The sequence below is a fragment of the Chiloscyllium punctatum genome, chromosome 11 (assembly GCF_047496795.1).
Source record: "Chiloscyllium punctatum isolate Juve2018m chromosome 11, sChiPun1.3, whole genome shotgun sequence".
In the NCBI taxonomy this organism is placed as follows: Eukaryota; Metazoa; Chordata; class Chondrichthyes; order Orectolobiformes; family Hemiscylliidae; genus Chiloscyllium; species Chiloscyllium punctatum.
This window is the reverse complement of record NC_092749.1, coordinates 22,437,179-22,462,357: the sequence shown is the minus strand read 5'-3', so window position 1 is coordinate 22,462,357 and position 25,179 is coordinate 22,437,179. Positions and strand designations below refer to the sequence as shown.

General features: G+C 38.3%; 1 protein-coding gene across 1 annotated transcript in view; it reads left to right on the top strand.

The window, feature by feature from the left end:
* Positions 1 to 25,179, top strand: part of sdccag8 (SHH signaling and ciliogenesis regulator sdccag8) — a 357,014-nt gene that overhangs the window by 189,093 nt on the left and 142,742 nt on the right. Inside the window, 1 exon segment of the mRNA XM_072580466.1 lies at positions 9,942 to 10,084. Coding sequence (XP_072436567.1) covers positions 9,942 to 10,084 — 143 coding nt within the window.

Sequence of the window (25,179 nt, the reverse complement as noted above, 5' to 3'; positions counted from 1 at the left end):
AATGCAATACCTCATTTTTATTCAGATTGAACTCCATCTATCATTTTTTAGCAATTGACTCATTGATCACTATCCCTTTGTAATCTTAGAAAACCATCTTCACTCTCTACTATACCACCAACTTTGGTGTCATCCACAAACTTACTAACCATGCCTTCTATATTTTCATCCAAATCATTTAATTAAACAAAAGAGGACCCAGAATGATCCCTATGGAACACCAATAGTTCACAGGCCTCCAGTCTGAAAAAGTCAACCCTCCAACATTACTGTCTGTCTCCTACCACTAAGCCAATAAAATATCCTTCTAACAAGCTGAGCCTCGAGTTTGTAGTGTCTTTAAGAATCCTCAGCATCAAATGAAAATATTCAATCTACAGTAAGGAGCCATTTATAACGTGCACCTGTGCCTACAAGTTTTAGAATTGATTTTTAAGGTTAAAAACATATTACTAAATTAGGTTCGTTGCCAAGAGTATGTTTTACCTCTCTTACATCTCCTATATTTCAATGGAAAGTCTATTTCTAAGTAATACCACTTTGACAAGTGAAAGATTATTTCTTCTCATTTAACAGCCAATTTAGGATGTACATGAGCCCTCAATTGTTTCTAAGATACTTATTAATCTAAAAAGCGATGGATCACTAATGAATTACTAATAAGCTGCAATACTTTGAGGTTGACTTGCTAGCCAAAGAGTTTATCAGCTTATTTTCATCTTTATTCGAAGTATTTAGGAGACATTTGAAAGAGATCAGTGCATCTAAGAAGAATAGAATGGCTCAGGGGCTGTACTCCATTTAACCCATGAATGTTTAATACATACAACAGATGGAAATACGTGGTAAAGCAATCCAAATTCTATCTTGAGTTCTATTTATTTCTATCCTGAATAATGTAAATTAAATTGTTTTTTTCACTGGAAATCTGTTTGGCCCATATTGCCTATGGATTTGGCCAGCAAACAGTTCCATTGAACAAATGGTAATCAGTGTTAATAGATTCAAGGCCAGTTGGAGAAATTGAAATCAAGACACATTTTTTTCTTTTGTGGAGGAAGTTTATTGACTTCCTCAATCTTACCTCTCATTTCACACCCAGAGTTACAGTGATCAGAAAATTAATAGCCACTGCCTGTTTTTCTTAACCTTAAATAAAGACATTATCAATGTCATTAACTAATCAGTAACAAATTCCTTTCTTTTGTTTAAATTTACATATAGTAACAATATTTCCAAAACTAATCAAAAAAGTACATAAATGGACCCCTGTGGCACATTGGTAGTATCCCTACCTCTGAACTAGAGGCCTGTATCCAAGTTCCACCTGCTCCGGATGTGTGAGATAACATATCTGAATAGGTTGATTGGAAACTATCTCAAATAATTGTTTTTTAATTTCCGGTACTGTACACATTTTAATTCAACCAACCCATTCACAGACCCAATATTCCCATTTTAAAAAAGCTCTTCTCCACATGTGGAAATAATTATGAAGCAAATAAAGAAAAAATAATCCATATTTACTAACACTATATTCCATGCCCTCCTTTCAATAATCTATATTTTTATCACACTACAAGATGTCCCTCTTCAATGGCACCTAATGGTTTTGTCGCAATTGCTTGTACTAGTGCCAGTGTTTAATTAGCCGAAGTTTTTAAAATTCAACTTTATATTTTTACTTGGTTTCCCAGCTGTGGATTACATTTATTTTTCTTTCCCACCAAAAACATGAAGATCTCTGCCATCCTAGAATATACATCTGGTGATTGGCTTGTGAATGATTACAAATGTTGTGCCCTTGATCAAGAAGGGCAGTAGAGATGACCCAGGTAATTATAGACCAGTGAGCCTTATGTCAGTTGTAGGAAAAGTTTTGGAAAAGATTATAAGATATAGGATTTATAATCATCTAGCAAACAGCAATTTGATTGGAAATAGTCAACATGGATTCGTCAAAGGCAGGTCATATCTCACAAACCTTATTGAGTTTTTTGAGAAGGTGACCAAGCATGTGGATGAGCAAAGGGCACTTCACATGGTGTACATGGACTTCAGTAAAACCTTTGGTAAGGTTCCATATAGTAGGCTATTGGAGAAAATGCGGAGGCATGGGATTGAAGGTGATTTAGCGGTTTGGATTAGAAACTGGCTTTCTGTAAGGAGGCAACGTGTGGTGGTTGATGGAAAATACTCAGCCTGGAATCCGATTAGTAGTGGTATGCCACAAAAATCTGTTTTGGGACCATTGCTATTTATCATTTTTATAAACGACTTGGACGCAGACATAGGTGGATGGGTTAGTAAGTTTGCAGATGATACTAGAGTCGGTGGAGTGGTGGACAGTGTGGAAGAATGTTGCAGGTTGCAAAGAGACATGGATAAACTGCAGAATTGGACTGAAAGGTGGCAAATGGAGTTCAATGCAGATAAATGTGAGGTGATTCACTTTGGGAAGAATAACAGGAAGGCAGAATACTGGGTCATTGGAAAGATTCTTGGTAGTGTGGATGTGCAGAGGGATCTTGGTGTCCATGTACATGGATCTCTGAAAGTTGCCACCCAGGTTGATACAGTTTCCGGTACTGTACATATTTTAATTCAACCAACCCATTCACAGACCCAATATTCCCATTTTAAAAACGCTCTTCTCCACATGTGGAAATAATTATGAAGCAAATAAAGAAAAAATAATCCATATTTACAACTGTATGTTGAGAAGGCATACAGTGTGTTATGTTTTATTGGTAGAGGGCTTGAGCTCCGAAGCTGTGATGTCATGCTGCAACTGTACAAAACGCTAGCGCGGCCTTATTTGGAGTATTGTGTGCAGTTCTGGTCACCTTATTACAGGAAGGATGTGGAAGCATTGGAAAAGGTGTAGAGGAGATTTATCAGGATGTTGCCTGGTCTAGAGTGAAGGTCTTATGAGGAAAGGCTGAGGGGCTTGCGTCTGTTCTCATTGGAGAGAAGCAGGCTAAGAGGAGATTTAATAGAGACATACAAGATGATCAAAGGATTAGATAAAGTGGACTGTGAGAACTTTATTTCCTGGGATGATGATATCCACTTGTATGAGAGGGCATAGCTGCAAATTGAGGGGTGATAGATTTAAGACAGATGCCAGAGGCAGGTTCTTTACTCAGAGAGTGATAAGGGCGTGGAATGCCCTGCCTGCCAATGTAGTTAACTCAGCCACATTAGGGACATTTAAACAATCCTTGGATAAGCATATGGATGATGATGGGATAGTGTAGGGTGATTGGTTTAGATTAGTTCACAGGTCATTGCAACATCGATGGCCGAAGGGCCTGTTCTGCATTGTATTGTTCTATGTTCTCTGAAGTATTGCTAAAAATAACTAACTTTGTAACTTTTGGATCACCCAAGGCTGGAAACTGTCATACAGATTTCTCTAAATTTAATTTCTTTAGTGTGTTATTTGCTCTCAGAATGTACTCATCCATGACATGTTTTAATATGGTACTCAGTTCCAGTAGGTCAACAATGACATAAGGTTTCATCTATGGGCATAACCAGCTCAATTGACCAAGCACTTAACAGGACTGTTTCTTCTTTGGATGTAGGATTATCTTTTTGAGAGGAGTGGGAATTAATTGACATGAGCTGAAAATGTGTTGCTGGAAAAGCGCAGCAGGTCAGGCAGCATCCAAGGAACAGGAGAATCGACATTTCGGGCATAAGCCCTTCTTCAGGAATCTTCAGCCCTTCTCCAATTAATTGACATGTTCTAAATAAGGTTGTTGATCAAGAGTCGCTCCTTATTATTCTGCCTCTTAAATATGCTTTTTCACATCCCCTCTGAGCCTTCTATATTCCTTTTGTTTCTTAACATATGTTTCTACCTGCCACCTGCCACAAGTGTTTTTTCTTCTTTTCCTTAATTTCTGTCTCCTTTTTATTTGGGGATCTCTGGGTTTGTTAACATTCCCTTCTGCCTTTGAAAGATTTCACCCAAGCCATTTTGTTTTTGAAGGTAGCCCATTATCCAGCTACAGTTTCTCCCCACTGACATTTTATTCCAGTCCATCCAGTTCATTTCTGTCTTTGCCATTTGAAGTTGGTTGTCTTCCACTTAATTATTCCTACTCTGGATTGCCTGTTGCCTTTTTCTATTATCATCCTAAACATTATGACACGTGGATCACTGTCTCCAAAAAATCCTCTCAGTAACACTTGATCTACCTGTCCCATCTCATTTCCAAGATCCAGGTCCAATAGTACATTCTTTCTTTTTGGACTGGATACATTCTGCTGGAGGAAATTGTCTAGAAATAAATCTAGGAACATTTGCCCATCTGTACTCTTTCACTATCACTGCTCCAGTGTATATTTGGGTAACTAAAGTCCCCCATTATAAGTCACATTGTGTATCTCTTTGTAATTTTCTTGCAAATCTATACCTCTGCATCCTTCCCACTGTTTGGCTGTCTATAATCTACAGTCAGCAATGTATTTGCATCCTTTTTGCTTCTTAGCTCTAGCAGACCCGATTCTATCATTGAACCTTCAGGGGTATTGTTTTCCTCCAGCACTGCAATACACTCCTTGACCAACACTGTCACCCATCCTTCTTTTCTATCTTTTCTGAACATCTTTTACTCAGAGATATTCTTTCTTGAGCAGGATTTCTGTTATTGCCATGATATCACATAACAGCCTGCACCCGTAACTCCCAAATTTCTATACTATATTCCACATGTTCACATATTAAACAGATAAGAGCCACCAGAATCCAGCTCTTTTTATTTATTATTCATTCACAGGACATGGGCACCACTGGCCAGACCGATATTTGTCACCCATCCCAAATTGTTCAGAGGGCAGTTAAAAATCAACCACATTGCTGCAGGACTGGAGTCACATGTAGATAGTTACCTGCACTCAAGGAACATTGGTGAACCAGATGGGTTTTTCCTATAATCAACAATGATTTCACGGTGATTATTAGAAACTTAATTCTACAATTTTTTAAATTGATTTCAAATTCCAACATCTGCTGTGGTGGGATTCAAAACCCAGCATATTACCTGATTTCATGATTATTAGCCTAGCAATAATATGCTAGGCCTTCCTCTTCCCCAGAACCCAGCTTTTATTTAGTCAACCTGATCAGAAATGTTATAATACACCTCTGATACAGGCGGGACTTGAGTTTGGGTTGCCTGGCTCAGAGGTAGAGACACTACAACTGTACCACAAGAACCCATAAATCCAAATCAACCCAGTTTTGAACGTGGATCCTTTCACATGTTGGTGGAATGGACAACCACCTCACTACAGAAACACAGTGTCAGAACCCAGCTCTTACATGCAAAAATAAAATGTGCATCAATTGTTCTCAATCAAATCTAGAGTTGTTCTGGTTGACTCTTTGAAGGGCTTTTGTGGTAGTTCACCTGCCTTTGGGCCAGAAGGTCTGGGTTGAAGTTCGCACCTGCTCTAGGGATGTGTCATAACATCTCTGAATAGATTAGAAAATATCTTCCAGCTGACTCATAAAGGGACCTACATTTCCCTTATTGACAGACTTCATTTCTCTTGAGAGAAAGAATTTTACAAGAGTAGATGTAAATGAAAATAACACAGTCTCAGATTCCCACTGTTATATAGTGAGATATCCTTCTTCTAGAACATTCAGCGTTTTTTTTTCAATAGGGCTGTTCCTATTAGTGCAACAGTCTAATAGTTGATAGTATCTACCCCTTACAGAATTAGCTGGGGAAATAATGGGAGTTTAAAAATTCACCACTAATCCTGAAAGTGTTCCTTCATAATATTGACTCCATGTTGTAATCTGAAGTTTCTCTTGTCATACTCAATATTTTTTCCTGCCCCCAAGTCCTTCTCTCTTATATTAACCCACATCACCAGATCTGAAACCACCACCCCCCACCCTAGGACAAATGCCATGTTTCAAGACTCTACTTTTTCTGATGCCTCAGTTTTAATGTATGCTTTTATATTGGTATGTAATCATAGTATCCCTACAGTGTGGAAATAGGCCCTTTGGCCCAACAAGTCCACACCAACCCTCCGAAGAGTATCCCACCTAAACCCATTCCCCTACCCAATAACTCTACATTTACCCTGACTAATGCACCCAACCTATAAATCCCTGAACACTATGGGCAATTTAGCATGGCCAATTCACCTAGCCTGCACATTTTTGGATTGTAGGAGGAAACCAGAGAATCCAGAGGAAACCCACACAGAAACGGGGAGAATGTGCAAACTTCACACAGCCAGTAGCCCGAGGCTGGAATCAAAACTGGGTCCCTGGCTCTGTGAGGCAGCAGTGCTAACCACTGAGTCACTGTGCTGCCCATACATCATCTGCAAACAAACTTTCCATATAGTGCTTTTTTTTGTGATTTTGATAACTTCACAGAATTAAAGTGGTGCAGAAGGGGGCCATTTTCCCCAACTGGTCATTGCTGGCTTTACTATCTAGTGCCAATCTCCTGCCTTTTCCCCATTCCTGAACACCATTACTATCCAAAAGAAATCCAATACTTTCTCAAAAGTCTCCATTGAACTTGCTTCCACCATACTTCCAGTGCAATTCAATATCTAACAACTCTGACCGAGCAAGTGTTTCTCACATTACCATTGCTTTGTCTGCTCATCACTTTAAACATATACCCTCTCATTCTTTTTTCTTTTACAAGCAGAACCAGCTTTAACTGCCCATCCAATTCGTGATTTTGCAAACCTCTATCAGATCTCTCCTCAGCTTTCTTTTCTCCAGGAAGAACTGTCCCAACTTCTTCAATCTATCCTCATAGACGAAGTTTCTCATAACTGGAAGCATTAGTAAATGAAATCTGCACTCTCTCCAATGCATTTGCACCTTTCCTATAATGTGGCAATTAGAACTGTACACAACATTCGAGAGGTCCAACATGCATTTTCCACAAGTTCAATATCACCTCCTTGCTCTTGCACACTCTACCCCTTTTAATTACACTGACAACACAATGCTTTATTTTAGGCTCTTGCCACTTGTTTCCTTCAATGATCAGGACACATACCCAGATTCCTTTGCCCCTGCACACCGTTTAGAATTATTTTTACATTATCTTTGTGCTGTCCAACTAAAGTGCATCATCTCATACCTCTCTGCATTGAACATCATATACCACATATCTGAACGTTCCACCAACTTGTCAATATCCTTTTGGAGTCCACTGTCCTCTTCATAGTTTACAATTTGTGCAAGTTTAATATAATTGAAAACCTGTCCCCTGCACACTAAAATCCAAACCATTCATGTAAACAGTATCAAGAAAAGCAAGTCACCAAATACCAACCCCTGGAAAACTGCACTACAAACCTTCCTTCAGCCTAAACAATGTCCAGTGACCATTACTCTGTTTTCTATCACTCAGACAGTTTTGCACCCATGTTGTCACTGTCCATTTTGTACCACGATCAACAATTTCCTCACAAGCCTGTTGAGGCATTAAGTGCCTTCTGCAAGTCCACGCATATCACTCAAGTATTACTTTCATGAGCCTTTTCCATCTCCTCCACAAGAAAAACTCTAACAAGTCAGCATGGCTTTGAGGAGGGTCAGGCCATGCCTCACAAGCCTTATTGAATTCTTTGAGGATGTGACAAAACACATTAATGAAGGTTGAACAGTAAGTATGGTGCACATGGATTTTAGCAAGGCATTTGATGCAAAACATCATAATTCCCACTAGTCCCAGAGAATCGTCATGCAGTAGGAAAGACAATTTGGTTTCCAATCATATACTAATTGGTATGAGCTACATCTCCCCACCCTGACCATGTGTCAAGAACTTTTGTATGTACTGCTCAGTCCATTGCCATTGTAACTTACAGTTTTCCTGATAAGCAAGCATTTCGTACAACATCTCAACAGTACTTATATGGTTCTTTTGCACAAGTCATTGCTGAACAGACCTTCTACAGCAGTAAGGATTACAATAATATTTAAGTTCTCAAACATTCCCAAGGTTTGTCATTCACAAGTTTACTTCCATTATCCACTAAGAATCTTTTGGGAACTCAAGGTCAGTGTCAACTCACTTTGCCCATTGCAATTTGCCTGTCATTGCTCTCGTTGTCATGGATATGCTAAGTCTGGCCAGCATACCTGCAAAACGTAATATAAAGATCTTCTGATCTCTATCCCATACGCTCTGATCTAAGACTCTTACTTTGTTAAACTCCCATGCTAAAGCAGCACTTACAGTTGGGCACATTGGTGTCTTACAGTATTTAATATCTATATTATATTGCAATGTGACCTGTTGTACATGGGATATGTGTCATTTAACTACTCCAGCATCTTTTAATAGTAGCTTTTGTGAGGTGGAATAAGCAAATTGTTTCTGAAATTTCCAAATAATTCTCTTCATACCAGCCGGACTCCTATCTACAAAGGTCAATAATGCTTCTTAAATCTCTTGAAGAAAAGCTCCGTGTTTCCTCCACAAAATACACTAATGTCCAGATCATGTGAATTGCAAGTTTAAACCATAAGATATAGGAGCAGAAATTAGGTCATTCAGCTCATTGAGTCTGCTCCATCAATCATGGCTGATAGGTTTTTCAATCCCGTTTTCTCGCTTTCTCCCTGTAACCTTTGATCCTCTTGGCAATCAAGAACCTATCTATCTCTGTTTTAAATATATTCAGTGACCTGGCCTCCACAGCCTGTGGCAATGAATTCCACAGATTCATCAAATTCTGGCTAAAGAAGGTTCTCCTACCTCCATTCTAAAGGGTCTTGCCTTTACTCCAAGGCTATGCCCTCGGGTCCTCATCTCTCCTGCCAATGGAAACATCTTCCAAACATCCACTCAGTCCAGGCCATTCAGTATTCTGTAAGTTTCAATCAGATCACCCCTCATCATTCCTTTACCAAATATGAATGCTTTGTCATTCTCCCTGTCCAAATGCATTGTTGTTTGTTTTATCAAATACTTACTCAGTATTAGTGGCTTGGCACTCTGGGTCATATCACTGCTCATGAAATGGCACAGTCTTACAATTTCATAGGGAATATCATTCTCTTTAAAGATGGGTGCAAATTATCATTCTGAATTGAAAGCAGTTAGAGCTTTCATATTCTTTTGCATTATTTTTGCCTGCTTTGTCTAGAGTTTTGGATTATGATTGCTATAGAAGAACCCTACAGAAAATATCTTCAGTTTGACATTTAAGGGAACCTGTGTTTCTAATACTGACATCAAATGCATGCACAGTGATTTGATTTAGAATTCATTATTTCCTCCATTATGCTAACTCCATGTATTTACTTCCTTTTATTTTAATAATTAATGAGGTATGGGCATGACTGGCTGGACATAATTTATTGCATTTTCCTAATTGCCCAGAGAGCAGTTAAGAGTCGACCTCATTGCTGTAGATCTGAAGTCATGTGTAGGCCAGGCCAGGTAAAAATGGGAGATTCGTGGTCATCGTTAAACTCTTTTATTTCCAGATTATCATTGAATTCAAACTCCACTGTCTCTGGATGAATAGTCTAGCCATAATACCACTAGGCCATACTAATGTTATTCATCTCTAAGTTCTGTCTTGGTTCCTGCCTAATTCCTGCCACAGTGTACTAGGACATAGGGAAAGCAAGCAAGATATGTCCACTGGTCTCTGATTATTATCCTCTACACATTGTAGAGGAAAACTAAACAATTAAGCTTAAAATGCTTATTGTATGTCTTCTCAGATGGTGCAGGTGTGTCACCACAGTTCTGAAAGTTCAAGTTTTTTTTAGTTACTGGTTCTTGAAAATTGTGACTTTTCTCCTTGCTTTCTCAACATGGCAAACATTTACATAGCTGAGATTTTCACCTATCACAGTTTTATGAATTTTGAGTTTTGTTATGTTTTAATTTTTTTTCATATGCCCATTTCCTCTATAGGAGCTACAGAAACTTGATTTGAAACTAAATGAAACTAAGTGCCATTTGGAGCATGTCCAGCAGGATGCAGCAAGATCGAAGGATGAATGTCTAAAACTGATGGAACTACTGAGCAAATCTGAGCACCAACTGCACCTCACCAGGTACAAATAATCCTGTTATCTGCCAGTGGCACTTCATAACGCCAGCATCAAGCTGCCTGTCTCTACCGCAGGCAATAAAACATTTTACAGATATTTTTGGTGCTTTGCAATACCAACTGTTCACATTTTTGCCTACTAATTGCTGCAGTATTAACAGGTGAAGCTATTAAAATACCAAACTGCAGGTATGTAATTATAGAAAACCAAATGTGATGATTTTTCTAATCTGTCTTAAGGGAAAAGCAGCATGATGTTTGTAACATATGGACGGGTGATGGGATTACCAGATGTTCTGAGGTTTTTGTTTTTTTTATATTCTAAGATCTCTTGTATTCTGTCAGTTTGAGTTGTAATGATGTGGGGAACAGCACAATGTGCAATTTTGCATCATGATAAATGGTCTTAATAAGAGGTTGTTATAACAGGATGAATAAGCCATTTGTATAATCACTTTGTATTTTTTGTTAACTTGTAAGCATTTGTTTATTTTTCCAGTTGTACCAACAGTTACAATACCTACTTAAATCAACTACTACAACTCAAACTATGATTTACATAGTCACAGTGAGTTAAGTCACACTTCAGTCATCAAGCATCTGATATTGAACCACATTTTGAGGCAGTGGAAACTCTGGAAACCTTTTCACTGTTGTAGGCAATTGCTGATTCACTCAAATAGTATTACATTCTCAGTTTTGAATTTTCTGTCCTTTAGTTTCATTTTCTCTGCAATTCTCCCTCATATTTTCACCCCTTTTCCTGAACATAGTGAATCATGCTGGGTTATTGTTCTTTACACTTCAGTTATTCTCCAGCATTTTGCTCAAGTGATTATTCTTATATTGTGTGAGATTATCATGGCCAAATATAGACCTTCCTTTGTCTAGTATCCAGAGAGGAGTAGTTGTAACACAAAACAATTGGTTGGTGATCAGAAAAAAGACTGACTTTGTACTTAACAAGTTTTGTTGTCCCTTAGTATAGATGCTGAGAGCAATTCAGTATCCTTACTTTACTCCAGCTAATTAGCATATAACTGCTATTACTCAATAGAAGGTGCATTTATTGCCTGAGTTATATGTACTGTTTTAGAAATATTCTGCCCTTTCTCCAATTAAAGCTTAAGTTGTATGATACTTCCTGATCTTCACCAATCTGATTTGTAATTGTTGCTGTACCATGCTTATGAGTGAACCATAGATTAAGCTTTAAATTTTCTCTTTCTATGCCTTAAGAAATCTTGCATTTACAAATTCCACTCAACAATCATCTGGCCACAGTTGTAAACTTACAGTTTATTGCTTTGGCTGATGCATTTCTCTTTTCTGCTAGTTCTGGCATTTGGATAACCTTATGGTCTAAATAATATTGCAGCAATATTTTTTGAAAAATTATTTGCAAAATTACAAATAAAACAATTGCATTTCTATTGCACTTTTCATGACTGCCATGAAAATGGTTTACAGTCAATTAATTAATTCTGAAGTGTAGTTACTGGTTAACTGTAGGATATGAGGCAGCCAATTTGCACACAGCAAATTCCTACAAATAGGAATGTGATAAATATCAAACAATCTTTTTTCTTAAATTGATTGAGGAATAAATGTTGACCAGGACATTAGAGAGAGCAATCTTTCTCCTTGGAGTAGTGGGGTCATCACATCCATCTGAGCAGACAGATAGGATCTATGTTGAAGGATGGCACATCTGACAATAAAATGCATCCTCTGAAATGTCAATGTAGATTTTTGTATTCAAGCCCTGAATTGGGACTTGAATTTGGAACTTTGCAACTCAGAGTTGAGTAAATCAGTTTCCTGTATCGAATTATCCAGTTGTGCTACAGAGCCTACAATCTCAGCATGAAAGGTGATTTGGCATCTGCCATTTCTTGTCCATTTCTGAGCCACAACATTGATTTTCATTACGCTCAACATTCTTTCTCCCAACATAAAATTTGTCTGCATGAAATTTTAAATTTTATTTGTTTGCCTACCTGGTTAAGTCACTTGAATACTTCCACAAAATATTAATTCCTGATTTTCTTGGAAGTTAGAAAATAATATAGACTAATGGAGAGTAGCCTATAAATTACACATGTATTGTGTGTAATGTAAATGTATCTGCACGTAACTGTGCACTTGAATATCATAATGCATAAAAGGTCAAAAAATGATTCAAATAAATAAGCATACTCATTTTCTTATAATATCCCAATTGTTCCCTTTACAGAGTAAAGCAAACCCAATGGTCTACAAGGTGTACCCTAGGTTACTTTGAAATATGCTCCTTGTCAGTGACAGCATGATATCTGGCAGGCCAAAGTGCAAGCATTTTTGGTGCACATATTTATCAATGATTTTACTGTATCATGCCCCAATGGAATCCACTGCAGAACTTGTGCTCTGGTGAACAGAAGTCCTCTGGGGAGCCTACAAAAGAATTACATTTTTGCAGTCCTGGCTTTTGCCCCTCATGGAGGTGTACAGCACGGAAACAGACCTTTTGGTCTAACCCGTCCTTACTGACTAGATATCCCGACCCAATCTGGTCACACCTGCCAGCACCCAGCCCATATCCCTCCAAACCTTTCCTATTCATATACCCATCCAACTGCCAATGTTGCAATTGTACAAGCCTCCACCACTTCCTCTGGCAGCTCATTCCAAACACGTAACACCCTCTGCGTGAAAATGTTGCCCCTTAGGTCTCTTTTATATCTTTCCCCTTCACCCTAAACCTATCCCCTCTAGTTCTGGACTCCCCCACCCCGTGGAAAAGATATTGTCTTTTTATCCTATCCAAGCCCGTCATGATTTTATAAACCTCTATAAGGTCTCCCCTCAGCCACCGATGCTCCAGGGAAAACGACCCCAGCCTATTCAGCCTCTCCCTATAGCTCAAATCCTCCAAGCCTGGCACAATCCTTATAAGTCTTTTCTGAATCCTTTCAACTTTCACAACATCTTTCTGATAGGAAGGAGACCAGAATTGCACGCAATATTCCAACAATAGCCTAACCAATGTCCTGTACAGCTGTAACATGACCTCCCAACGCCTGTACTCAATACTCTGACCAATAAAGTAAACCATTCCAAGCCCTTTCTTCACTATCCTTTCTACCTGCGACTCCATTTTCAATGATCTATGAATTTACACTCCAAGGTGTCTTTGTTCAGCAACACTCCCGAGGATCTTACCATTAAGTATATAAGTCCTGCTGAGATTCGCTTTCTCAAAATGCAGCACCTCGCATTTATCTAAATTAAACTCCATCTGCCACTTCTCAGCCCATTGGCCCATCTGATCGAGATCCTGTTTTAATTTGAGGTAACCATGTTTGCTCTCCATTACACCTCCAATTTTGGTGTCATCTGCAAACTTACTAACTGTACCTCTTATGGTCACATCCAAATCATTTATATAAATGACGAAAAGTAATGGACCCAGCACCAATCCTTGTGGACTCTACTGGTCACAGGTCTCCAGTCTGAAAAACAACCCTCCACCACCACCCTCTGTCTTCTACCTTTTAAGCCAGTTCTGTATCCAAATGGGGAGTTCTGTCTGTATTCCATGAATCCAACCGTGCTCACTGGTCTCCCATGGGGAACCTTGTCAAACACCTTACTGAAGTCCATATAGATCACATTTACCGCTCTACCCTCATCAATCCTCTTTATTTCTTCTTCAAGAACTCAATCAAGTTTGTGAGACATGATTTCCCATGCACAAAGCCATGTTGACTATCCCTAATCAGTCCTTGCCTTTACAAATACATGTACATCCTGTCCCTCAGGATTCCCTCCAGCAACTTGCCCGCCACCGAGGTCAGGCTCACTGGTCTATAGTTCCCTGGCTTGTCCTTACCACCTTTCTTAAACTGTGGAACCACATCAGCCAACTTCCAGTCTTCTGGCACCTCACCTGTGACTATTGGAATTCTGCAGGAGTCAGTGTTGGGACGACAATTATTCACTTTATAAATTAATGAGCTGAATGAAGGAACTGAGGGAATTGTTGCTGAGTTTGCAGATGACACAAAGATAGTGTGGAGGGACAGGTAGTGTTGAGGAAGAGGGGGAGTTACAGAGCTAGGCTAATGGCAAAGAAGTAGCAAGTTCGCTCATCATCTTTTCATCCATCTCAGAGCTCACCCATAATTTGGCATGGATAGAGGAATACTGAGGTCAGTTGAGCTTTTAATAACTACTGAGCTCTAGTGCTACTTGGACTGCTGAGGTACTGACCAATCAGACTGGCCAACAGGCAGGGTGTGCAACCTCTTACTGTGAAAGTGTTGAAGTCACAGTATCTATTAGATTATCCATCTACAGTGCATTCTAGCTGTGGACAGGTTTATTAAGAGTCTGTTACCTGGCTTCTGACTTTCTTTCTTCCTTGAGTGAGGTAATGCGTATGATTCCCCACAATCTTTGGCCTACAGTCACTATTCAACAAAGTCTTGCTTTTGGATGACATTGTCCAGGGAAGCATGTGTGGCACTACTGCCTCATAGCACCAAGGACCTGGGTTCGATTTCAGCTTGGGTGGCTATCTGTGTGGAGCTTGCACATTCTCCCCGTGTTTGCATGGGTTTCCTCCGGGTGCTCTGGTTTCCTCCCATATGCCAAATTGCCCATAGTGTCCAGGGATGTGCAGGTCGTTTGGATGGCCATGCTGAATTGACCATAGTGTCCAGGGATGTGCAAGTTGGGTGGATTAGCTATGGGGAATGCAAGGTTACACGGATAGCATAGGGAGGTGAATCTTGGTGGAATGCTCCTCAGAGGGTCAGTGTGGACTTGATGGGCTGAATCTCCACTGTGGGGATTCTATGTAGATAACAGGTAGAAAGATGAAAGGACAATTTGTTTAGTGGTCAACATGGGTAATTTTGCAAGAGTAGAAAGAACCATGATTAGACAAATAATAATCAAGCCAGATGGAGGTTGGAGCAGGATGGTGTAGTCAACTGTGTAAAAGCTTGCAAACAGCTTGAGAAGAACAAGTAGCAATTGTTTATTTTTGTCACAGTCGCGCGGAATTTAATTTGTCACTTTGAAGAGAACGTTTTGGTGTGGTGTGAAGTGGAATTCTGATTGGAAGAATTTAAACACAAACCTCTGGGAAATACGGGTATGGATTTAGGATGTGACAACAAGTTTTAAAACTTTGGAGAGGAAAATGAGATTGAAGACGGGATAGTAGTTTGTAAGTGCAGTGTAGTTAAGGGGCTTTTTTGAGAAAAAGAACGATGATGACAGAATTGGGGAGAGTGGATGACGCCTGAAGAGAGAGTGCCATTAACAATATCAGCTAACACTGGGACTAGGTAGGGTGTTTAGCAGTTTACTAGGAATGACAGCTACTGTTTATCCCTTTGAGGATCTTCACCATTTTGACAGATCTGCAACCTAACAGTATATCTATTTACTCTCCCATTTTATTTGATATTACTTTGAAGTGAGCAAAAATGAAAAGATATACATTTCACTTGGTGTAAGATAAATTTAAGATTTTTTAAAATCAAGAGAAATGAGCTAAGATATTGCATTTTGCAGCTTTAATGTGGGCATGTTCAGTGGTAGCTGACTCTTTGCTTACACCAATGAGAAAGCTTGCCAAATCAAGTTTCAACCTTGTTAAGAGAGACAGGTGAGCTGCTTGGCAAATTGCAGGCTTCGTCATTGCAGCCCTGTTTTTCCAGAAGCTGCTAGTCAATCAGAAGCTAGTAGCCTCGGAGACCTATACATCATTGCTGGTGGCCTAGCCTTCAGGGGATCAATTTGCAAGAATGTGGATCTTTCAGGTCTCAGTGGTGGAGATGGGGAGAGAGGGAAGTTAGAGGTAATGGCAGGGAGTGACTTTCAGCGGCTACCTTTTGCCTCCATCCTTACCCCTGTTTAGCTACAAATTGGGACAAATAGTCATGGCAGGTAGAACACCACTTGTTCGCAATAGGGAATTTTTCTTTACTCTTTTCTTTAATTTTTTTTCACAAAATTTCATAATTTTGGGGTCGGTGATGAGCTGATGTCCTTAAGTGGCTGTTAACTACTGGTGAGTCAAGAAGGTGCTCAATGGATCCTCTTGTCCAGCATCTAATTGATGAGGTGGCAAGAAAGGTTCCAAGGCCAACTCACCCCACTATTTACCCTTCTCACTACATCATCCACAATTTCCAGGGAAGACATTATGTTCTTGATTTAGAAAAACACACTATAATAACTTTGTGATTTAAAATTCCAGTTGATTAGTAAGTTGACTGAATTGAAACATTAGAAGGATGAGTTTGATTGACCTAATGGCCTCTATAATAATTGATTTCATTCCTTTATAGAGAAGATACAGTCCTTTCCTTTACATATGAATCATTCTCTCAGGCTTAAGAATAAGTGATTTGAGATATAGAATTTTATTCTAACAATGTATTGTCTTTGCCATCATGACATTTATGACATAGGTGAGACTTTTTTTTAAGTCTAGGGGCGAGTGTGTTAGATGGTGACTAACATGCTGTCTCCACCACTGAGAAAACATGGCCTATTGTTTGCCTATCAGCTCATTAGGAGCTGAGAGGTAGTGCACAAACAAGTTTCAAACCTGAGGGGAGATCTTGTTGAATGAAATGCATGAGATTCTTAGGGGTTCGACAGGGTAGAAGCAGAGAGGTTTTTTTTTCTTTGTGGGTGAATCTCGTACCAGAGGGACAGAGTCAGTGTCTACCATTTAAGACAGAAATGAGGAGAATTTCTTCTCTGAGGTTTTGAATTTATGGAATTCTTTACCACTGAGGCTTGATCAGTAAGCTGAGATTGACAGATTTTTAATCAACAAGGGAATCAAGCGTTATAGATGTAAGGCAGGAAAGTGGAGTTGAGAATTATTAGCTTAACTATGATCTCATTGAATGGTGGAACTGTCTCGATGGGTTGAATGGCCTATTTCTGCTCATACTGATGAAGGGCTCTAGCCAGAAATGTCAATTTTCCTGCTCCTCGGATGCTGCCTGACCTGCTGTGCTTTTCCAGCAACACACTCCCAACCCTATGTCTGCTCGTACATTTTATGGTCTTGTGGTCTAAGTTTCTCACTCTATCACAGGCCTTGACACTGGTATGCAGGTTCATGGAAGCTTCTCTCCAATAAGAGGCCAGCAATTTCTGGTATCTAAGGCTGTTTGTTGAGGAGCAGTCTGTTGGTGATCTAATGGTGAAATGGTAAATCTCTTCTTCCTTGTTATACGCAAAGGTGGGAGTGTCACTGGCAAGAGCAAGAGGGCTACTTTCACAGGCCTCCCCTTTGCCCACCTTCTATGCCTCCAATTGCCCCAGATTGGGTGAATTGAAAGCCCTTCTCCCAACTTGGGCAGACAGTTCCCCAAACGAGAAACTAGCTGCCTTTCTAGCCCAGCTAGCATTTGGTGAGTTGAACCCTTGAATAATCATTAATTGACTACTTAAGTGCTTTAATTACTGTCAAGTAGACAAAGTTACCCATGGATCCTCTCACCCAGCATTTAATTACAGAAGTGATGTGAAGAGCCAATTTCCTCTCCAAGGCTAACCCACCCAATTATTTCACTTTCTCACTAGCCCTTTTGCCATATCCAAGGAAGGAAAAATTACATCCATTGTATATATACTTTCACTTTACCTTTCCTACTATATCCTTGCTAGCATTTCTCTTCTGTCAAATCATCGAATCAATGTTTTACTAACCAAACTTGTCTTTAAATTGTACTTGAGCTGCTTGCTCCCACACCACAGAGGAGAGAACAGCACAGTGGGATTAAAATCATAGAATCAAACCCCCCCTTTACTGTGCAGACGGAAGCCATTCAGCCCATCATGTCTACACTGCTGTTCAAATAAGCATCATTACTGACTGCTAATCTCCTGCTTTTCCCCATTATTGTACATTATTTTTGTCCAAATAATTATCCAATGCCCTCTTGAATGCCTAAATTGAACCTACCTCTAGTACACTTACAGACAGTGCATTCCATAGCCTAACTACTTGCTAGTGAAAAAGCTTTTTCTTTAATCACTCCTTCTTTTGTAAATCCCTTTAAACACCCTGTCATTCTTATTCCTTTTACAAATGGGAATGATTTCTTCCTTTCTACTGTATTCAGTTTGCTCATAATTTTGAAAACCTTTATCAGATCTCCTTGTAACTTTGTCTTCTGCAACGAGAATAGTACCAACTTCTTCAGTCTATCCTCATAATTGAAGTTTTTCATCCCTGGAATTACTCTTGTGAATTGTTTCTACTCTCTCTCCAATACATTCACATCCTTCCTATAATGTGCTGCAGGAACTGTAGACAATACATCAGCTATGTCTTTTACTCGGTAGTTTTGAATTATTCCTACAAAGAGCCAGTCCAGATGAGATGGGCCAAATGGTCCCACCCAAACATTGCTGTGTGGTTTAGCTAGATTGTGATTTGAACATAAGATTACTTTATTTAAATTACAACAGCCTGAATAACCAGGTCTTCATTATAATCATTGAATGTTACAGGACCAGTAAATGTCCTGCTGATGCAATATCATATCATTTCAGGCACTTATTGTGTTCAGTTAGTGCATACACTGCTGGCAGAACATTTCAACCAGATTAATTAAGGCTATCAACTGAATTATCTAGTGCCCCACTTCAACTAGGGGAGTAGATAAGTCACTGTACCAAAAGTCAAGATCAAAATAAAAGAGGATAATGAAGATGCATTATCTGTATATCTGTCTTGCTATCTTATGCTGATTTCTCAGTGTTGGAGCTTTTGTACACCTTCCATTAGGGCCTCTGACTAGTGAATACTGAGTGAATATAACTTGTGACAAATGTAAACTACTAAATGTGCTCTTGTGAGTCTTTCTTCAGACCAGATCCTGTTGTTCCTTCTTTGTAAAATTCAGAACATTTGCAGGGCACTATGGGGCCAAAAAACCCTCTGCAAAATTGCTACTCAGCAACATGCAGATCAGTTATCTAGCACGTTTTTATTGATCCTTAGGTATTTGCGCACCTTGTGTGATCATTATTGCTAATACTTTGTGATGAAAATTTTCTTTGTATTGCCTAAAATATATTGAAATTTTAAATCTTAAAATGGAGTCCCCCAGCCATTTTGTTCACAGATTGTAAGTTACATATGAGGAAATTAAATATAGTTAGAGTTCTCTGCTATTTTTAGGAATATTTATAGAGTTAACAATACAAAATGTAACAGTACTTACAAAATTGACATGTCTGTGTTAAAACTCACTGTCCATATTCAATCAGATAGCAGGTATGTTCTATAAAGGATAGTAAATTTAGAAAATTGTATAATTTGGAGTACCTCATAAATCCAAATAATGCTCAATTTCGAAAATTTGCATTGTGGATAATATTTCCACCCTATAATTTTATGTTACTTTGTTAATTTACCAGGGTGTAGATTAATGTTGTGAATCATCAAATAACAATTTTCAATTTCAATTTTTAATTATATATTTGCTGTATTTTATTTAAATAAATAATTAAAAGGCATAAAGACATTCTGTGGGCCTAAAACAAAGATATGCTAGCATTATTGTCACACTTTTTAACTGAACTAACAGAACATATCTTTGATTCAAATATACACAATGGATTAATGCATGTTTGCCTGCGAAGTGTGCAAGTCTAGTAGAAGACAATTCCTTTTTAAAAAGCTAGTAATTTCATTCAGAAGATTGACAACTTTTTTTATTTAATTTAGTGGAAGAGAGTTATTTCTGAATTGTAATCATCTGAACACAAACAGAATGAAGTGTATCTCCTATGCTAGAAAAAGGGTGGGAATTTGAAAATTAATAAAAAAAAATGAACAGATGCAGCAATATGCCAGAGGGAGATTAATGTGGAGAGTAAAATCTGTGTGCAACAAAACTGCAGCAAACATAGTCAGTGGGAGGTGGTTGTACAATCAGAACAGGGATAAAAGAGAAATTACAAACAACACTGCACTTGTCAAAGTAGTAGTAATGAAATCCTGATTGTGCCAGCAGCTAGAACCTGTGTTAGCTCTTTAGGGTAAGGCAAGTAGCTGGATGCCAGGTAGGAGGGCAGTATGCATTGCTGGGCAATAGCCATGTTGTCTATAACAGATGGCAGGCAAAGATGGCAGGGGAGGGGCTGCTTAGCAGAACTAATCAGACAGTAACAGATAGGGCAGCTGGGAGGACTGACCACAGAGATGGGATCTGCTGAGCGACTGCAAAGTGCTGTGATGTTTACAGTGGTGCGCTTAGTGGCCTTGGGTGAGACCTTTGCATTGTCTTTACTGATCTTTACTTTGAGTCTAAGCTGCACACAGAAAACGCCTCAGCATCTATGACCCACTGTTCAGTTACTCCCACATGAAACTTAAAATCACCACTAACAGTTAATTACAGAGCTAGCCCTTTGAGTATTCACACATTTGTAGCAACATGTTTCTATGGCAAAATTCTTTTTATTTTTAATTAATTATCCAAAGATGGGATTGTTTTCCAAGTATTTAAAATATAAAAATGAAAAAGGAGGAAGGAAACAAAATGTGTGGATCTTTGACCTATTTTTGCTGTAAATAAGCTGGGAAGGTGCTGTTAAGTGTGTGTGTGTCTGTCTGTCTGTCTGTCTGTTAGGGGGTGGTTGCAGTGCTCATGGGAAGGGTGTGGAAAGATATTGTTTATTGCTGTGTGAGTTAATGAAGTATTTGATTCCTTATTCTGAAGGCAAAATTAATTTTGGACATATTAAGCATGCATTAACCAATCTTATTAAGTATTAAGTATAAAGCACAAAAAGTAAGAATTTTTAAAAATCATTCTCCAAAATAGTTCTACCATTTTACAGAATATTCTTTAAAAATAAAATAAAAAGAGGAAATTAAATGCTGTAATTTATTTAATAAAATAATTAGTGAAACCTGATCTTGGATCAAATTAAATACTACGATTGATGCTGTTTTTACTAGAACAAGATAAATGTTAATTCTTATTGTATATTATTTTTGTATTTGTATTTACTGGATCATTGTCAAGCATTAAGTTGCTCTCTCAATTCTCCAATTAATTGATCAAATGTGAAATTGTAATTGATCTGTCAGATCAATCTAAGACAGAAAACCATCATACTTCTATAACCACCACCAACAATTGTGAACCTTATTTGTAAAATTGTACCAAAAAGATGCTGAAGAAAACTGCTTCATGATAACTCGCAAACTGATCCAGCTCATCAAAGTGAATCCAACAAAATAATCTGCATCTACCTCCTGTCACATCTATTCTTCCCATAGTAGCTTAAGAACAATAGTAATTACTTTACAAGTAAAGAATAATTGCAAACCATTCCACTGGGGGTGTTGCAGTGGGTTATCTTCTCATTCTTTCACCTCCAAAGCCTAGGTTTGAATCAAATCTCAACCACTAAGATGTTGTTCTTGCTTGTCTCATGATAGTATCTACTCTGTATGAGTTCACTCCTGTGCTCGGTAGTAATGATAACTCATATGAATTTCAGATCATGCCAAGAGCCATGGGGTATCTAAACTGAGCTGACTTAACCTTTAACAATGTGTGTCACTCTATTGTGTAAAGTAACACACTGTCAATTTACAGTGTTACTGAGAGAGGCTTTATCTAGAAAATGGGGGAAGAAATCACATTGGTACAGCCTGAGGTACTCAGGAATATTGTTAGATCAAAGTGAGGGACCTTTACTACTCATCTTATCATGCCACGTCTAACTTGGAATATTCAATGCTAAGCATAAACTGACCTGAGAACTATTTATGACAATTCATGCACTGACCACAATAGAAAATATTCCACACCACCATGTAATGCTATTACTCTTTATAAAACAAAAATCTAGTATTTACGATAGCTTCTTACTCCCACTGGAGCTCCACATTCCAATACAGGTTATCAGACTAATTTTCAAAGCAGACATATATCAACTTTAAAGCATTGAAGGAGTCTATGCACTACCGCTATTGTTTTATTTCAATAACCTCAATCAACTAATTTGCCTTGCAAGCAAATTTTCTTCAGATTTGACAAAATTCAAGTGAACTTGAAATTATCAGTCCTGAGAAATGAAATAAAGTATAACATGATCTAAATGGAATGAGTAAATGTGATAAACCAGACTACCATACTACACTCATAACGAGTTCACTCCTGTGCTCGGTAGTAATGATAACTCATATGAATTTCAGATCATGCCAAGAGCCATGGGGTATCTTCTGTGCAAATTGCACATCAAGCTTATACTGCAGATGTTCAACACAGAGCAACCTTTATGTTTCTTCTCATTGCTAGTCTGTAAAGTCTTTATCTGTCAGATGGTTTAATGGTTGCCTAAAGCCATTCTTTGTAAGTGACAGCTCTGAATAAGATACAATTAGTACGTGGTAAAGTTATTATGCATTGTTGACATATTGTATTGCAAGGTAAATTTATTTCTGATGGTCTACTACAATGCTTTGAGCATTTAGTACACAGCATTCATCTGTAATTTTAGAAATAGCAAAATCAAATTCTGCAGCCTCTTTAAAATAAGGAACATATTTGCTTTGGATAATCTAAGAAATTATCTTTTTCCATCTGCTTAAAATATAGGCTTCAAAAGATTAATGTTGCTTAGTTAATTTTACAAATATGCACTACCACAGCACTTTGTTCTATTTAACTACCAGTGGGGAATATAGATAGACCATTTTCCAGTGACCTTGAGGAGCTGTACTACTTCAAGAAGCAAGAAGTAGCTTCTGGTAAACAAAGTTCACTTCTGACAGATGGATTGAATGACAAAAAGATTGTGTGTGCCAGAATAGCCCTGGCAGAGGAGGAAATCTTTAGTGGAATCCAACAGGAGAGGAGGTGTGAACAGGTGCGGGACTGCTGACGGAAGGGGAACCAGATGGAGGGAGCCAGAGCCAGTTTAGTTAGAGGAAGGGAAAGAAGGAAAGGCTATGGGATAGATGGTTAAATATATGCACAGAGGAGGGTAAATAACACAACAATCAAAGCCACCCGTGGGGGAGGAGATTTGAGTGCTTAGTATAACAGAAACATATAGTAGTGTTTAGTTTGATTAATGTTGTTTGTGCATAAGAAGCAGATGATTAATGTGTTATGTGCAATGCACAAAATGCAGACAAATTAACAAAACTAAAATTATTTAAATTGGCTCTTTGAACTATTCAGTGCTGCAGCAAATTCTGCTTACTGCCGTTTGCAATTTGTTCGTGAATGCATCGAATAGAATAATGCACTGAATAGGATATTATTTTGCACTCATTTTCAAAGACTTATTTAATATAAGTGTAAAAATTAAGATTCATGCCATGCCTGATGACTTTCTATGCAAGATCTGATATAACATTTTGTAGACATATATATTATATATATATATATACTTTTAAAAATGCATACTTTTGAACTAGAACTTCAGATCAGCACAATGTACATTTTTCAGATAAAAAAGTTTGAGGTTGTAGGGAAGATGTTCATTGGATAGAAGCTGAATTTTTAGAATTAGTTGTCAACGTAATGCACTTCAACTGTCAGTTTCCTTGGCATTTAAAGGATCCATGTGGAGAACCATCATGATTTGCTGTTGGGAATCAATGGCAAATGCTATCACACTCACGGATGTTTGCAGTCTGGAGGCTGACCAGACCTTTATAAAGGAACCCCCAATAAGAAAGACATACTGCAACGTCTAACCCATCCATCTTTTCTAGTGGGGGGTGTGGTATCTGGGTGTGATTGTCATAGGAGAGAAACCTAACCTCAGTGGGGCTTAGTTCAAAGAGATCACTCTTTGGCTATTGTGGAGTTCTTTAGAGTGGAAATAGTCTGGATATCTCTCATGAACTGAAAGTTTGTAAATCCTCTGCTCTTGAAACAAAAACATGCCGCAGCTTTCACTGAGAATTTAAACAAATTTAAACTTAAAAAGAAGTTTTACAAGCTATAATTAGATGGTTGTGAGTTCATAGTTTGATTAACAGTTTAAAGACATTATTAGAAGATTAGCTGTATTTGATCTGGGGTCTGAATAGAGGTTTTATTTTATCATTAAAACAAAGCAATCTTAAAGCTTTAATTATAGAGTGTGATCAATATTAAATTGTTAGAATTTTTTTTTCTTGTCTCCAAATGACTCTTAAGATCTGCCCTTGATGAATACTGAATGATAACTAAGGTGGTGCCGGGCAGGGTCTGGGATGTTTGGAGTATGTGGAGCACATGATTTGACATTGAATTAATAAAGAAGGTATGAGGGTCATAGGACGAATCAGGGGTATGAGTTGGCATGGAGAGTATGAGGGGAGAGGAAAGGTAGGAGACATAATTTAGGATAATGAGGAATTTGAGGGAATATAGAGGTAGGAAACAGTCATGACATTGCATTGAGTTGGCAAGAGGAGGGCATGAGAAAGTATGAAGGTGGTTAGGGTGCTAAAATGGGGTTAGAGCCAGAGGGCCAAACTGTACCTGAAATAAATTAAAACAGATACCCAGAGAATTAACATCTTTCTGATCAGTCCACATCAGTCTCAGCTACCCACATGGCTAACCTTCCTGAAGCAAAAATCACATGATCCGGCATTCTTTGTACTGGAGAAAGTTCTGGCAAGTTGGTAAATCTCCTGACTCAAGTTACTTCTCTTGGTACTGAAAATCTGCATTCAGATTGTGTAACTATGAGGATGTTAATGTTAGCGCTGCAGCAAACCTTTGTCAAAAACAACTTACTATGTAACAATGGTCATTTTAAAACTAATAAGTGAACAAAGCAAAAATAAAACAATAAAAAGCAAACTGATTTTATGGAGCCCGGTACTGTAGTTTGAAAAATTGAGTAAAGGATTACGTGCACTGAATATTTAAATTTATTCCTATCAAGCAGAATAAAGACACTAATTCTGCAGGAATGAGAAATAATGGAGAATTAATTCTTACGGTAGCCTATCTTAGTTGGGGAATTAATGCTCACAGAAGTCTAGACAGGGATAAAAAATTAACAATAAGAAATCAAACTTTCGTTTGGGTTATATAATGA